At 42.5% G+C, this 17,724-nt stretch overlaps 1 protein-coding gene across 4 annotated transcripts in view; it reads right to left on the reverse strand.

The window, feature by feature from the left end:
* Window positions 1-17,724, reverse strand: part of MIB1 (MIB E3 ubiquitin protein ligase 1) — a 122,299-nt gene that overhangs the window by 103,756 nt on the left and 819 nt on the right. For all 4 annotated transcript variants that reach the window (XM_019487062.2, XM_006268396.4, XM_019487066.2 and 1 more), the window contains exon 2: window positions 2,213-2,384. In XM_019487062.2, the coding sequence (XP_019342607.1) occupies window positions 2,213-2,384 (172 nt within the window). The remainder of the gene's footprint in view (window positions 1-2,212; window positions 2,385-17,724) is intronic.

Below are 17,724 nucleotides of genomic sequence, written 5' to 3' on the forward strand. Positions count from 1 at the left end.
ACACATGAGTAGTCATGAAACAGGACATTTAGCCAGAATTTAAAATAGATCATTGCAACTATAACACTGTAAAACATCAGGAACTAAGTATTTCTGTGTTTATATTCACTTTTTAATGCAAAAGCTCAGAACAACATTACATTGAAATCTTAGCATCTGAGAAGTCACAAGATTAAAAGATCTTCTTTCTGCGTTTGAATTATATGTTTTTGCAATTTATACTTTAAATTTCATGTAATTATTTCCCCTAAGCCTCCTGTTAACCACCATACTGAAACAATTAAAACCTGAGTATGTGTGTCTGTAACTCAATGTCAGAGCTATATATATTTTAGCATGAACAGGATTCTGCACTGTTCCTTACCTGTGTTCTATTTTTATTCATTTTATTTTAAAATTAAGCTATTTAAAAACAAAACTGTCTTCCTCAATGTCATTCCCTGAAAATATTTTTTTCTTTCTTCTGGGTGCATTGGCATCCTTCACTCAGCAAGTGTTTCCTCATTAATGTTTCAGCATAACTCTGAAAAAATAAATCTCTTACCCTTCCTCTGTCTGCAGCAAAAACTATGCTACATGTACCAAAATCAACCCCTCTGAACAAAGCACTTCTTTATGAGTACCTGAGACGATGGGCTTAATTTCCTTTCAAGGCCACTATCCTCAGCAGTGTCACTCTCCAGTTTCATGGCATGAAATCTGAGAACGTTGCCAGACAAAGGATATTTTTTGGCAGAACCTTAGATTTTTTTTCCTGATTCTCTTTCAGAAAAACTCTCCTGCTGAACTTCTCATAGCCAGCAGATGGGGTAATAGAAAAAGTAAGTTGCAAAGTCAATTCTTAGCAATTCCTACTTTTTCCATCCAGCAAAAAATAAGCCTGGAAGCACATGAAAATATGTTTTATTTAAAATAGATATCAGCGATCTGTCTGAAGAATTAAAATGTCTCAGTTTTCTCAGTTATTAATAGGTTTCATATCAACATGCAATTCCTATGTTATTATGCACTCAAGAATGACAAACTCCGCATTTTGCTTCACCCAAGAATAATCTGATGTAGTTGGATGCTTTTCTTGTGAGCTGTCCCTCAAGCTCCATAACAGGAAATATTAATTTAAGTCTGCTTTTCACAGATATATTGGATCCAGGAACAACAGTTCCTTGGAAGCTGAAATAGTCTCTTTATTTATGAACTACATAAAAGCAGAAGTCAAAGTGGAGCAAAGAAAGAAGCCAAGGGAATTAAACATTGAGATGGCATGAATATTACACTGACTGCTATAATTACCTTTCTGCAAAGCCAGAAGGAAACCAATGACCTGTACAGGAGTACACCAATTAAAAAGAATGTTTCAGAAGTATAAAAACCCTCTTTTAACAGAGATGAAATGTGTAATTACCCAAACAAAATGACTGGAATAATATTCTCTGAGGCAGTGAGAGGTTTAAGCAGAAACAAACTTTAATATGGGGCATTTTTATATCAATCATTTTTTCTTGCTAGTCATTTTATGTTGTACTATAAGTAACTGAAGACCTCTTGCCTGTACTTGGCCCAACTTCTACTTTAAGTTTTGGCCTACAGCAAAGTTACCCGAATAACATCAGACTGATGTCATGTGGTGCCTAAATACTTCACTAGTGAGAATATTAGAAATGCAGAGATAGGGGATTTGTTAAAGAAACAATTAAGACTGGCATCTGAGTAGTTGCCAATTAGCCAAAATTACAAAGAAACAGGAAAAAATTACTCAAAAGACCCTAGTAATCAGTTACTAAGCATATCCCTTCAAGCACACACCTGTTATACACAAATTTAAGTATGAAATCACAAATATGCATGGGTTTCACCCATGGAAACCTGCTTCCAAATGACATGCTTTCCATAGGCCTTAATTCTAAGATCTCTCTTTAAAGAGGAACAAAGATCAGTTCTTTTTAGAATAAGGCATAAGCAGGCAGTTATATCCCCCTGTTTTTTATGGGAGTATAGGTAGCGAAGTAGTCTGGGCCATACCATGACACTGGAGAACGTTCTAAGGAAGAAGTGAAATACTGAATATGCGATGCCATTATATTTACCGTTTATATAATGCATAAAATGCAAATCTTTTCAGCAATTACCTTACACATACTAAAATTATATAACCAAATCAGAGCTTAGAAAAGATAACAGCAATAAGTGTCAAGGGAAACGCATACACTTTTACCTTTCACTTCCTGGTGTGGTTATTCTGTAAAAACGATGTCTCAAATGATGTTTGTCCCCATGATAACAGACTGTGCACAAGTCATAATTTGTACATTCTGCACATTTCCATCGAATCCCAATGATTGGCTGTTGGCGACAAGTATCACACATAGTTCCATCATGCTTGATTCCTATAAAAGACAACACAGACCCTAGTAATAAAGAGATTTCTTTATTATACCTCCAAAATTAAGATTACAAATTACAATGTTAATAGGCCAATGGGTTTTAATTGAGACACTATATCAGTTTGGGTAAATCAAAAAATAATTAACTGAAGGGAAAGTTCTGAGTACTTTCCTTACTATTTCTGGTTGCCAGTCTATGACTGAAAACTTTTAGTTTTCTCATCTATTAAATTTTGTTGACAGCAAGGTTCATTTTTCCAGTTATTTATTCTGGCCAGACAGACTGGCCTTCCCTTTGGGACAAAGTTCTTCAAGCACAGAACAAATTACCAGGAAGCCATGTTAAAAAATACCAGGAGCTATGAAATTACAGATGTAAGGATTATGGCTATCCACGTGTGATATACAATAATGGACTAAAATGATTAACTATACAGTAACCATGGTTGACAGCGGATGCTTTAGCTTAATTTATATCTATTGTCTATAGAACAATCAAGGGTCTTAAACTCCGTTTCATCTGTATTTTAATGAAAGTTCAAAGAAAGAGAGTGTTTGATTGTAGCAAGAAGGAAGCTCTCCTCAGCAACTGTCGTTAACTTCAGTAGAATCTATACTTTGATTTAAAAACTTTCTAGCCTTTATGGTATGAAAGATAACGCATCACAGATGAAACAAGTTCAAACTATTAGAGCAGCAGTCTGCAACCTTTCTAGGCTGTTGGCCAGAGTGACCCAGTTCAGATCCCACTTGTCCCTACAGCAGCACAGGGAGAGGGACTGCAGCAGACACTTAACCCTAACAGTGACATGGGAAAGCAACTGCTGCCAAAGCTCTCCACTGCCAAGTGCCATCAAAGTCCCCTGTCTGCAGTCCAGATTAAATGGGCTTTGTGGGCCGTAGGTCACTGATCTATGTACTAGAATATTTTCTTCCTAATACTGACAAAACAGAGCTCAGGTCTCTCTACATATGCTCATAGTTTTACCAAGCTGCAGCAGAGTGAAACTGACCTGCTGAACAATTTTCATTACTGCAATTTTTAGTCCTATGGACAACTAAGCTAACAAACATGTCAACCTCATGCTACTTAAGCAACAGAAGAAAAGTACTGGAATTATTCAGTGTGTAGGACAATGCAAAAATTGATACTGTGACAGATTACAGTAGCACAGAATTCTCGCACAACCCTTGAAATAAATAAATGCCTTGAAATTGAGACAGGAAACAGAATATTTTTTTTCTGTCTAGGATAGTAAGCAGTTTAACAGTCAGGGCTTTCAAAAGTACCTTCTCACTAGACACTGATGCAAAAGTTCTCATGAAGATTTGCAAGCAGGTAAAAGTAAAATAACTTTTTTTCTCCCATCTGGCCATTTATCCTAGAAAGAGGTTCATTCCTCTTACCTCATCTTTTATCAGTATTTGGCTATAAAGGCATCTAGAAAAATTTCCTGCTTGGGTGTAAATATTTCCTTCATACCAAAACAGAGGAAGAAAACAAAAAGGCTGCCTCCTGAGGACTACTCACAAGCCCTAGCATAGGCAGCAACAGGGGCAAGGCCCAAAGCATGGAAGACATTTTAAGCTGCACTATAGTCACTTGGCAGTCTGGGCTGCCCACCATAAATTAGATAAATAGATCTGAAGGTCTAAATTTTTATGCCAAAATCTCTCCAAATATAAGAACAGCCCATGATTAGGTATGTACAAAGTTGGCTTAAAGACAATTTAACAGGCAACACTTCTCAGAGCAGCATGAAATTGTACCCATAAACTATGAAATGCTATTTTTAATAGCAATATTCTTCTAAACAAGTGACCCCCAACCCAGGACTCAGATAACATGCTACCTGCAAGGACTTCCAACACTGCTCATGACCAGAGGACATTAAAAAGTTAAAACTGAGCTTGAGGGGGACAATCAAGTATGATGCTGATACAGTGAGTTACTGGATTAGTATCTTTGTCCATCAGACAAATAATTGTTCACCTCTGTTCTGGCCTTGTGAATTATCACCACCTTTGGTGGTCTAAAACCTACAGCAAAGCTTGTTCATTGCACCAATTTAAGCCAGGGGGGTCAAAGATACAGCCCATAGGCTAGATGCTGCCTGCAGAGCCATATCACTGGCTCTCAGTGCTGCTTACCACATGTACCACTCCCTGGCCCTAATCCCACTCCATCGAGCACAGGCTGCACACAGTGCGGGCTCAGTCTGGAGCGCAGGCTGCACATGGCACCCACACAGAACCAGCCATACACCCTGGATATGGGACCAGTCCACATGTCGGCCCACAGATCAATCCAATGGGCCAGACCCAGCATGCAGGCCAATCTGGCACAGGCACTACATGTAGCTCGCACACTGGACCAGCCTCACTTGAGAGGGCGGGATCCATATATGAGGGGCCAGGGCTGGCACATGCTGCATGTGGCATGTGGGGCTGAAGCTAGTACAAACACTGAAAGCAGCACATGGTTGGTGCAGGGTGCATGCGGCACCTGCTCCAGACCAGCCCTGCAGGCTGGATCCAGCACATGGGGCTGGTCTGTAGAGCTGATCCAGCCTGTGTTCCCTCATCAGGGCCATGAAGCTGGATGTTTTGAAACTCCTGATTTAAGCAAATGCTATTGAAAAGGTTGGTAGCTGATAATTTTAATCTTGATAGTTCACATCTAAATACTAAATAATACTTATTCACAGAAAATAACCTGTTCCAAAATTGTTGAGGGAAAAAGCAAAACAGGACTAACATGATGGAAAATTGAGTAAATCCATAGTTGGGCTCATAAATTAGAGGGTAGAATATTTTTTGTTGCTTTTACTGCTACAGAAGCTGTCTTTAGAGCACTTCATATAACCCAAGTAAGAATGTATAGATACAGATGTGATGCAAATCCATTTTTCTTCCAAAAAACCAAGATGAAATACAAAAAGAAAAATGTCAAACACTTCCGCTTAGAAACTTTCTACTGGCCACTTTATTATCCTGGAGCTTCCTGATCATTACTTGAACCATTTGCTTGATGGTTACATTCCTCCCCACCCACTCTACCAGGTGTTTGCAGAAGTATCTCTTAGGCTGGAAACAGATGTCCTCTTTGGAGCGCGATCAGCTGTCACACATTATGTCATGGCACAGCTGATCCGATTCACTGACTGTCGTGCCACAGCCCCTCCTGGAGTTTGAAAGGCCCAGTCCCAAGAGAAAAGGGCCCTGGATGCTATACCCCAACACAGAGCACAAGTCTGCAAGTGGGAAACCCCCTGCTTGCAGTGGCATTGCCTGGCACACTTCTGCAACACAGACGGGGAACTCCCAAGAGGGTATATGTGCACTAGGGGCAAACAGGGGGGGGAACCCCTATGGGAGTTCTCCTTCTATGCTTGCAGACATGTGCCACAGGAATGATGCGCATCATGGGCTGACCCCCCTCTCCTGTCATAAGTGAACAGATATCAGCTGCAAAAAGGAGGCACAAATGATTACTAGGGTTGCTGTTGTGATAAAATTAAAGCACTTTTGGTACAACAAAGGACTAAGACGTCCATTCTCTCAGCTACTGTGCCATCATCAAAATTTTTATCATAGCACAAAGTCAACATCTAACGAGCCTTAGAGACTGGGAGGGAGAAACTTAGCTGTTGCACTCTGGTGGTGAGGGGTTAGAAGAGAGCTATGCTTCTGCAATGGGCAAGTAAAAAGGAGGATGAAAAAAAATGTGATATCATCAGATCATGAGGTAGACGTGACTGATTCCTCAAGTGTGTATATGTGGAATATTTTAGTTACCTAGCCGCATTGTTAGGAAGACATAAAGAAAAATTAAAAAGTTAAACTAGGTTACAATATGTTAACATTAGTACATGGCTGTCTAACACGACAAAACTGTTTGTGTGCATCTCTGTATGCAGACAAGGTTCCTTGGGTGAATTTGATATCTTTTATTGGTCTAATAAAAGATATCAAATTCACCCAAGGAACCTTGTCTGCCTATATCCTTAGACCAACACGGCTACAACCTAAATCTCTGTATGCATAATTTCTCACACACATACCCCCTCTACCTCTGTTCTTGTACATGACAGCTAAGTGCATACTATTTAAAAGAGAAACAGGATTTACTCACAGCCAAAATAATTAAGACAAAAAATTACAGAAAGAACACATTATGCCTCTTCTTCCTCCTCTTAAACCTTTTTCAATAACTATTTTTATTGTTTTTTAAACCATGAAAGCCAATATCCCTGATCTACCCTTAGCACCAATGTCCTCACTATTTGCACATGATATGCCTTTCTTAAGCATTCCTACCCTACTTCTCTTAAATCTTTTTTTCAATCTTCTCTTCCCTAAATTAAGACTGATTATTGTTTTGACACTGCTGCTTGCTTACAAGTAACTGGCACTACTTATTTGCTTTTAGAAGCAAGCAGTAGATTAAAGCAACAAAAAAGAAACAGAAACCACCTGTTTTACACAATAATTGGATAACATCACTAAACAAGGGAAATTTAAAATTATTTTTTTAAAAATCAATAAACTAGATATGCTTTTTCGACGTGGTTGGCATGCACAAAAGTGAAGTACCAGAAGCAAATTACAACAGTAAACTAAGATTCTGTGTGTGATCTAACCCTGTAAGAAGCTAAAAAAAATTCCATACCACTCAAGAAAGTAGGGCAAAATTATGGGTAAAACAAGATGAACAACAACACAAAAATCCCTACATGCAATGACTGATGATGTATAAAAATATAAAAGGTATAAAGTGGAATAGCCACTATAATGCAACTCAGCTTACTGCAGCTGTATGGAGACCCTCAAGGCTTTTTTCTCCCACCTAACACTGAGTAAGTATTTCCATGAACAAATGAACACCCATCTGAAATCAGCTGCAGAAAGAAACAAAGGCTGTGGCAGAACGCTTTAACCTCCCTGGACATTCAGTCCCTGATCTCAGGGTAGCTCTTCTCAGGAAGCAAAATTAAGAAAAAGAAAAAGTTTGAACGGGTAATTGCAAAACAAGAAATCATCCGCACACTAGATTTGGGGGCAGGGGGGTTAAGTATGTTTTAAAACAGGGACTACAGATTCTTATCCCATTACCTAAAAAAATTGCCACCCCTTTGTTCCCACAGGTTCTTTGCTTGCCTGCCTCTCCCAGCACTGCCCCCATCCTCCCTTCCCACCTTTTGTATTCAAATCATTTGCTCCATTTTATACACCATTTTATACTTGTCCTTTCACGTCATGTGATGAAGACTCCTGCCTTTGTGGAACCCTATGCACTATATATGAACTTATTTAGTCAGTCTGTAACATGCATATTTACGCTGACATCTCACTGTAATGCAAGTCATTCCAAACTAATAAAATAGATTTATCACTGTAAGCATTTCACTTGTTCATACATACCATAAATTAAAAAGAAACCTTTAAGAACATTGGCAAAAGTTTTCATATATCTCTACTCATAAATCTGCTTTAAATATAAAAACTTAGGAAATTTCTAAACCATTTAGAATAACTAAGTCAATGTGTTACAGATGTAGGCAACCTAGGCCAAAAGGCAACCTTTTTTAGCTGCAGGCCTAAATGATCGATCCATCTTTGTCAGAAGCAGGTAGGCACAGAGAAAACCACCCACAGGCAAAGGCTCCACTGCTGAATGCCAAAGCCAGATCCAGTATCTTTACAGGCTGGATCTGACCCACAGGCCAAAGGTTGCCTATCCCTGGCTTCAGGCGATACACCCCAATAGTATTAAAAGCAATTCAGAGGTTTTAGATGCTTACAAAAGATACTTATCTTCACTGAGGTTCACATGTATGTCAATTTTTTCTCTCAACTTCAGCTATTTGAATTACCCATTCAAAAGTAACTGGCTAGAAATTTTAAGCAGAAATGCATATTTCACTTTCAGGTAGTTCAAATTACTGATAGGTTTTTCTTAAACTTGGTAAAAATGAAGCATGTCTCACATAAAGCATGTCCCTGATTATAACATATCCCATTTTTCTGGAAGGCCCCACAAAAGAAGAGAGATCTTACCTTGGAGCACAGGCAAGTACCTGAGGTCTGGGTACTCCAGAGCTGGGTGCTGCACAGTAGGGCCCAATCTGGCAAGCAGGGGTTGGGGACTAGCATGCTAGGTCCAGAACCATGTGCTGGGTAAGACTGGTCACCCCAGCCATAAACTAAACTCACACGAAAGCCTGATCCAGCATACAGATGGGGAAACGGCTCCAGAAATTTAGCAGGGGAAATGGACCAGTGGAAATGTTAACTGCTGTGGCTCCCAGAACCTGCTGACATTGCTCACCCTTCCTCCCACCATCAAATTTCCAAACCTGTGGCGAGCCCTTTTCCTAACATATAATGCACACCCCAATTTTCCCGAGCTGGCTTTGAGGTTGTATGTAGGAAAATACAGTCCATCTTCAGAAACAGACTAAGCTTTGTAATTCTCTGTGACAACTGTGAATGTTAGAAGTACGTGAAAGGTGGTTTGCAACCCCGACTCCAATATAGATGCTACCAGTGCTACCATCACAAAGCTTAATGACTTTTACTAGCAAAGTATGTCTATGTTAATGAAAGAGGAAGGAAAGATGCAGAAGAACAACCGGAAGGATATTTTATGCCTGATAGCTTGGGTGCGGACGCATGTAACTGAACCATTCCCAAATGTTACTAATCGGGATCTGGTTCACAGTGGCTCCAAAACCACAGGGAGGAGGTGAGCACCCAGCCCAGTAAGCCCCATGCTGTGCAAGCCAGGTGGCGAGTGGTTGCACCCATGCAGCTAGGTCACCTGTGACTGGGGGCCTTGTCACTTTTCTACTTTCCATTGCTTCCTAAACATGAATTCAACGAACTGCAATAGCCTACAGAAGACTGAAGTCTGTAGTGCATTTGCCCAATTTGGGGGATGGTAGAAGGCTTGAATCCACGCTTTTTGGTTCCCCGGAGTTGTGCAATATGATGATAGGCTGGGGTCAGGATGACACTGGGAAGCGGGGCCATGATGATGTGAAAAGGAGTGGGAAATATAGTTGTTAGAAATATAGCTTTTACTGAACAAGCAATACAAGGAAGCTCATTGATAAAAAATGCCAATAAAAGGCCGGGGGGAAAGGTGGGCAATAATGTTCTGGCTATGTAGGAGAACAGCCAGTTGCAGTAGTCATTGGGAAGTGAGAAGCAGTGCAGTATGGGATGTCAGGACTGACCAGACTCGTTTCAGAGGATGCATGGTGTCCACACATATCACACCAAACTGATTCAAAGTGAACTGGATCAAAATAATACTTGATTTTCTAGGTGTACTTTTCAACCAGCCAAGGCAGATTTAAACTGGTTTAACCAGCTTGTATGTGTGTCCACTTCAGGTTTAAACCATTGGTAAACTAGTCTAAGTCTGTCCATGCCCTAAGGGTGTGGATGTACATACATTTGGAAGCCTTTCAGAATGGGAACATGGTACTTACTTTTACAAGTGAACAAGCCAAGAATTAAACATAACACCACCACTTTAACATTAAACCTGGATGAAGCCGTATTGGAGTTGAAGCAGCTTTGCTTAATTTGAATCATCCTTGGCTTATTCACACATAACAATTAGAAAATACCAGCTGCTGCCCTTTTCAAAAGGTTTCCTTCTTAACGGCTCCAAATGTATATGTGCCCACACCCTAAAATCTCTCCTAACTATATAGTTGGCCCAATAAAAGATATCACCAGCAAAAAGTCCCAGCCTCTCATATTTCCTATGAGTCAGGCAGGCAGATATTAAAGCCAACTATTCTTTGCTTGACACGTAAAAAAAATATAACTGGTCAGCAAGCAAGAACAGCATTTACATTTTTCAGGAAAATGAGACCCGTGTTCTCTTTTATATGGAAATATATGAATAAGTTAGTTAGTTTGGTAACTGGAAAGTAGACACAGGAACTTCTCTCACACATGCTGGTGTGCAACCTTTCCTTTATGTAGGACAGTGGGGAGGGGGACAACTGTTTTGGCAGACACGCCATGAATGATGCACTGCACCCACCCACACCAAGTGCTGCTCCAAACCCTCTTCCCTTGTCCTTTCTACTGCTGCTCTTTCTACTCCTTGCCCTGTGATCCCTGCCCAATTTGCTGCTCTGCTGTCTGCTCCCTGCCCAATTTGCTACTGTGCCGCCTGCCCCTTCCTGATCTGCTGCAGGCCACACGCAGAGGTTGTCTGTGCCACTTGCAGCACCCATGCTGCAGGTTGGCCACCCCTGCCATAAGAGGATCTTTCTCCTTTTAATGAGAACTGAATTATGATTTTCCCCAATTGTTGCTTATAGTGAGATAACACCACAGCAGCAAAACCATTCTTTTCTACATTTCCCTTAACACACTAAAGGAAGCAGCACACCCACTTTACAAAGAGATGAGGATTTATTTTTTATTCAGCTTGTAAAGCCTGCATTGTTATCACACCAATTCTGTTATTGGCTTCAGCCCAGAGCCTATCATAAAGAGACCCTCCCTAAACTACCTTACATTTTTATTATTGTTGGGATCTAAACATTTAGATCTAAAAACAAGCATCTCTTCAGTGACTATTTCATCTTCCTTTTCACATCCCTGACTCAGTAACCCTTCTCCACATACCATAACACTGCTTTGGTACATATTTCTCAGGCAAAAACTGAACTATGCTTCTAAAGTCACTAAATACTTTCAGACAACTGTAGTTTTTAGTAGAGAATGTCATCCTGGCCTGGAGTAAATTGCTGAGCTAGAGATTATTCTCACAGTTCATCAGGACATTTTTCATTTGCCCCAAAATAAGTATTATAAAGCTCGAATCCTAAAATACTCTGTTATTTCCATGAATCTTCCAGTAATGATTATAGCTAAAACATTAGGGGAAAACAGTGTAACAGGCCTTAAGAATATATATTTTTCTAAATTATACCTACACCCTAGTAAGTCCTAAATCCACAAAATGCTGTATTCTGACAACTATCAAAACAAAACAGGGTACATAAAAATCAACATTTAAAAAATAAAATAAACAATACAGATTTTTTTATCATTTAATCATATTTTTTATTTAAGATACCTTTAAAAAAATAAACTGATATATTTTTAATTTAAGATATGTTAAAGCTCAAAGATATCATCATGGAATACGGATTATAACTTCCAATTATATACTATTTGAGACAATATAATCATGTAAACTTTTAGAAAAGTTTTAAACCCTGGGGTAGGGTTGGTGGCTGGGGCTGGGAGCACCTCCCAGCCAGGGAGATACACAGTGCCTGGGGCTGGGGCAGCCTCAGGCACAGGTGCATGTCTGTGTGGCTGCCATGAAGAAAGCCTAGGCCCGGAGGGAGGGGTACCCGGCGCAGAGTGACAGAGACCCCAGCCCCTCTCTGCCACCTCTCAGGAATAGGAACCACATCCCGCTTCTCCCCCCAGCCCCACACCCTGGCTGCAGTGCCAATGCCTGCAGATGCTATTATGAGGCTTGCTTGCTCCCCCTGGCTGGAGCAAGAGCCTGGCACCTCCCCCACCACCTCCTTCAGGCAGGTCATTACCGCTGCCTTCTTGGAACCCGCAGTCCTCCACCTGCTAGGCCCTGGGCTCTCCATGCACTGGAGTGCTCGTGGCAGTGAGCAGGTGGACAGAGGAGGCTGGAGCCAGGGCTGTCCCTGGCTGTGCAGATCCCCCCGCTGTATTAGAGCCATCGGGGGCTCCTTCGTTTTCTGACACCCTTCCCCATTTCTCCTCTCACTCTTGTTCAGCCCTTCTGCACCTGCTTCACGAACTCCCAGGAAGCACAGGGCAGAGGTTCCTGACACCTGCCAGCTTTTCCCAGTGCCCCAGCAACACAGGCGAGAGCCACACGTGTAGCCGTGCCATGTTGTACCTTCCCCACGACCACTATCTGTGCAATCTGGCCAAACTGCAGCCCTGTGCCCCGTTGTCGGTGCAAATATCTTGAGGGGCATGTGCCCCCCATTCCTCCCCATATGCATTACCAATGGGGAGGGCAGAGCTTGGGGGCCACCCCTGCACCATCAAGGCTGGGAGCCAAGCTCTGGTGAGGCCAAACTGGCCCTGCATCATCAGAGGGCACTCCCCTTGCCCAATGGCAAAGGGGAGGTTCAGACACACCAGAGCCTGGCACATGGCACAGATGTCACGGGACCAGTCCAAGAAATCAGGGACCAAGCTCTGGCAAGTCCAAACCAGCCCTGCATCATCTAGACAGGGGCCAAGCTCCAGACAGTCTCACTTCCCCACAACACCAGCCCCTGCCCCATACACTGGGGAGCTGGGACCTGGGGTCAGGGGCAGCTGGGGGACCCTTCCTGCACAGCTGGGGAGGGGGCAGGGGGGAAGGCAGGGGGCTGCAGGTCATGAGGGAGAAGCACCAGCAGGGATGGAGGATGGGGGGGGTTGGCTGTGGCTTGGGAGAGTGAGAGGCATCAGCACACCAAGGCTACTCAATGCCACAAAGCAGCGGCAAGGACAGCCACAGCTGGACCCACAACCTTGGGAAACTCTGATTTTCCATGACAAAAAAAACAAAAATTAACCATCAAAATATGTAGGTATTTAGAATAACTTTATTATAATGATTGAGGCTTCTAAACTGCTTTAAAATGGTAAATAAGTCAATAAAACATTGTGTCCAACTGGTGTGTGCGTGTGTGTGTGCGCGCGATTTCATTTTTATCGCAGAAAAAAGCAGATTTGGAGGTTTTTAACCAGAGAATTTTGGAATTTTTAACAGAGAAAACTAGGACCCCTGAATTCATAACATCCTAAAAAGAACAAATTTAGAAAAAACCTTTCCTTCAAAGCAAAACACAGATGTTTTGGAAATGAAAAGTCGTGTGCCTAATACAGGGGCAGGCTGCATCTGGCCCGTCAGGCTATTCTATCTGGCCTGTGGAGACCCTAAAAAATTTAGAAAATTAATTATTATCTGCACGTGGCTGCCTGTCAAAGATGACACGGCACCAGTGGCAGCAGGGCCCAGGGGGAGCCAGCGGCAGGACCAAGTGGCTGAGCAGCAAGATCCACCCCCTGCCCTCGCCAACCAAAAGACTCAGCTGCTCCTGATCTGGTGACCATTTGGCTGTTTCCCACCCAAGTGGAAAGTCAGATAAGATCAGATAGGCAGAGGTGGGGAAACCACCGTGATTACCCCACATTGCAGGACCCAAGCTGGGCCAGATCCATGGAGTCGGCAGGGCCCAGCCAGAAGGGAGGGAGGGAACAGAAATTACCACAATCTGCCCATGTTGTGGGGACTGCACTGGGCCAGGCTAGTTCCATGCCACGTTGTGCAGTCCTGGTCATACAGCCAAGTACCATGTGATGCTGGCTGGAGCCGGTGGCAGGCGGGCAGGGGTGTGACAGGGAGCCAGCGGGAAGCGGCAGTGGGAGTGGCAGGAAGCGGCAGCAGGCAGGCAGGAGGGTGATGGGAACCAGCAGCAGTCAGGGGGTGGCGGAAAGCGGTGGTGGCAGCTGGGAAGCAGAGGCAGCAGTGGTGGGTGGGTATGTGGGAGAAAAAGTAGGGAAGCAGCAGAGGAGTGGCGGTGGCACCCAGGAGCATGGAGCCCGTGCCGGTGTCCTGGGTCTGGTGGGGAACCAGGGTAGGGCAGCAGGAGTGCAGAGCCTGGGCACAGGGTCTACCTGACTGCATCACATGAGGCTCACATGCAGCCCACAAGAGCCGCACGTGATAGAGCCAGAAGTCTCGCCCTATGTCTCTCTCTCTCTCCCACCCCAACCACCGTACCCCCACACCCCCTACCCCAACCACATACCCCACACCTATCCACAGTACCCCCCACTGCACACATCCTCACTCCACACACCTGCATACCCCCCCTTAACGCCCACACACTTTATACAAGAGTAGGACTGTATTTTGGCTATTATGCAATTGTCTCTAGATACACTATGCAAGCACACACAAATCAGGACAAAAATATTTTTAAATAAAATTAAAATAAGCTATAGTAGATATTTTATTTTTTTAGTATGTTTTAGGGGTAGGGTTTAGTTTCAAGATAGCTGCACCCTCCCTCCCAAAAACAATACTTCTGGGGCAAGGGGTGAAACTTCCAGTGGCAAAGGTCAGGAGTTAGAGGTGAGACTTCCAGTCCCAAGACTGTGACCAGGGGGCAGGCTACCCATCAAGGGAAGGAGTTACCCATGCAGCTCTCAATGGCTCACCAAAACTCATTTAAACAGCCCTCCAATTGAAATAGTTGCCTGCCCCTGGCCTAGCATAATAGTGTCCTAGTCCTAACTAGGGCTCTGAGGCACTCCAATAATCAGTGTTCAATTACATGATTTTATAACTAGTATTGACAGGAGCATAACTCTGAAGCATTACAATATACATCATATCATTTAAAGATTCCTTTATGCTCATAAAGACAATTCTTGATGATTTAGGATGCCCAAAAACAGAGAAGTGGAATGGTATTTTAATTCACTTAGACAAAAACACTTATTTCTGTACCATATATATTGTATATGGTACAAAATCCCTATCAAAATAATGATACAACTTGGGGGTCCAAAATGTGTCAATTATTATAAAAGGTCATGGCTACCTCCATATCCTCAGAAACAGATAAATAGATTTAGGGCTCATTTTCTCTGCAGAATGGTCTCAAGTCATAAACCAAGATGTAACCACACATAGAAATATTTTGGTGGTGGTTTTTTAACCTTGTGTTGGTTAGTGCCTTCTCCTCCCCGTCCTTTCTAATTTAATCTTTTTAATGAAGGTTTTTCTCCTCCTTTGATATATAAGGAACAGTTAAGCATGTCCAAAAGCTACCTCAAATATATTTGGATATACTTCTATATACACACACATTTCAAACCTTGTCCTTCTTAGCAGTACTGAAGTAGGAGACTTGCTACCTCTAGCCTTATTTCCCTCCTCTTACTATTTATATTAGAGAAAAGGCAGGACAGGGTGACACCTTAGATTAGCTCACTCAGAGAGGCATATGCTTTCATACTTGCATATCTCATAGCAGACGCTTTTGAATAGAAGCTGTAATGAAGTAGACTGTCACCTATGAAAGGTTATACCTTTCCAAATGAGTTAGTCTCTAAGGTACAACACTGCCTTGCCCTCTAGCTGACTTCAGGCTAACATAGCTAACTACCTATCTCTTTGTATCAGATTAACATCTAGAGGCTTTAATGGTAGGCAATGCATAATCAGGGAGTGAGAAAATATTTGCACCAAAGAGTTTACAACCTTCATAAAATAAGACAAAGGGTAGAAAGCAACACTGTCACAGTGACGTGCTGTGATTTGTCCAAGGTCTCACGAGAGATTAGTACCAAAACTCTTATTATAACCCAAACTGTGTCTTATTCTGGTGACCTGTCCTTTAAACAACGGGTGGCCAAAAAGCACAGTGTTAGATATGGCAGGGACAAGCACAGTGTCAGATATGGCCAAAAGCACAGCAGCAAATCAGGCAGCATAGGACAAGGAGCAGGAAGCAGAGCAGAGGATTGGCAAGAGAATCAGAGTGGGATTCATGGAGGGTGTGGAACTAATTTGTGGCACATCTGCCAAAAAGGTTGGACCCCACTACTTTAAATACTACTGTCCTTCTCCTTACTGCTTAACATACAAACCCTCACCAGCTAAATCTAGCAGCTTGCTAGCTTCATACAGCAGTTCAAAGGGGATGTCTAAATGGGCTCAAACTCCAGGAACAGAAAGCCTATGTTGTTTTAACAGTAAAAAAAAACCATGCAAAGACTTTAAAAAAGCATGCTATGAGTTTCTCCAAAGCAGCATGAGAGTATGATTTGTCACCAGTACAAAGCAGGAACTCTAATATAATTTCTTGCATGGAGTAATTCATTTATATGCATATTGGATAAGTGCATAATTTCCTTGACCACATAATACAATAACCCATCCCAATTTTGTCTTTTTTTTACCTCCTGCTTACAGAATTGTAAAAAATTCTGGTTACCTGCATTTTAGTTAAGTGCATGAAGTGCTAAAGCACATGAAAACTTGAACTGCACTCCTTGTAACTGGTGAAACTATAAATTTCTATGAGAGCCACAGATTTCTTAGGACAATATCTTTTATTGGACCAACTATGTAGCTGGGATAACGTCAGACAAGCTTTTGAATGGAAGCTGCAACAGCTGCTGCTGTGACTGCGCTCCTGCAGGCCTCACCATATTTGAAAGCTTGTCTAACTTTACCCCAACTCCACAGTTGGTCCAATAACAGGTACCACCATAAGAAATCCGTGCCTTGCATAATTTCTGGACCATCATGGCTACAACATCACCCTTACTCTACCATATCAATGTCAAGGTTGCCGAGGCATCCTAGTACTAACTAGGCCCTGTCAACTCCAACGCTATTAAGGCCCAGAAAGCACTTTGGAAAACCAGGGACAGGGCTTTTCACTAAGTGTCAAAAGCTTGGTACAAGCAGTTCCTGTAATGAGTGAGCCTTGCTGTTTGAGCATGGCCTGAGGCATCAGCCCTGAGGCTGACACCACGACAACTTTGAACAGGGAGGGACGCCTTCATGAGGTCTTTCAGATGCACAAGTTATGTCTAAGCAGGTTCCTCCCTTACGGCATTTGTACACATGCTTGCACCATGGCACCGGGTGCTTTTAAAAAACCCCAGCACTGCGGCACATGCATTTGTATACATGGCAAAAATGCATCAGTGCTAAGAAAGTGGCGGCAGCACACTTTTGAACTAAAACACATGATTTGTATGAACGGCAAAATGCACATCAGCACTGAAAAAATGGTGACAGCGCACTTTTGAATTAAAACACATCAAAGGTGTCTAGTTCAAAAAGTTCACTGCCACCATTTTCTCAGTGCTGACACACATTTCGCCATGTATACAAATGAATGTGATGCAGTGCTGGGCACATCCACTCTCGCGCTGTATTTCCAGTGCATCATAGCCAACAAATGTACATGTATAACTGCCCTCAAAGCCCAACCCAAACAAGGAAAGTTGCAGATAGGCATGAGGAAAAAGTCTCTCGCAAGTAGGGCAGCAAAGCACTAGCGCATGCTGCCCAGAGAGGCTGCAGCATCTCCACCCATGGAGATTTTTAAGCCCTAGCTAGACAAAGCCTTGGCAGGGATGATGCAGTTACAGCTGGCCCTACTTGGAGCAGGAGGCAGGACTAGACCTGTGTTTCTCAACACGTGGGTCACGACCCAAAAGCGGCTCACAAGAACATACAAAAAGGTTGTGCACACACTTTAAAAATGGATTCTCCTTTAAAGCAGACAGT

This window comes from Alligator mississippiensis, chromosome 3 (genome assembly GCF_030867095.1).
Source record: "Alligator mississippiensis isolate rAllMis1 chromosome 3, rAllMis1, whole genome shotgun sequence".
NCBI lineage: Eukaryota > Metazoa > Chordata > Crocodylia > Alligatoridae > Alligator > Alligator mississippiensis.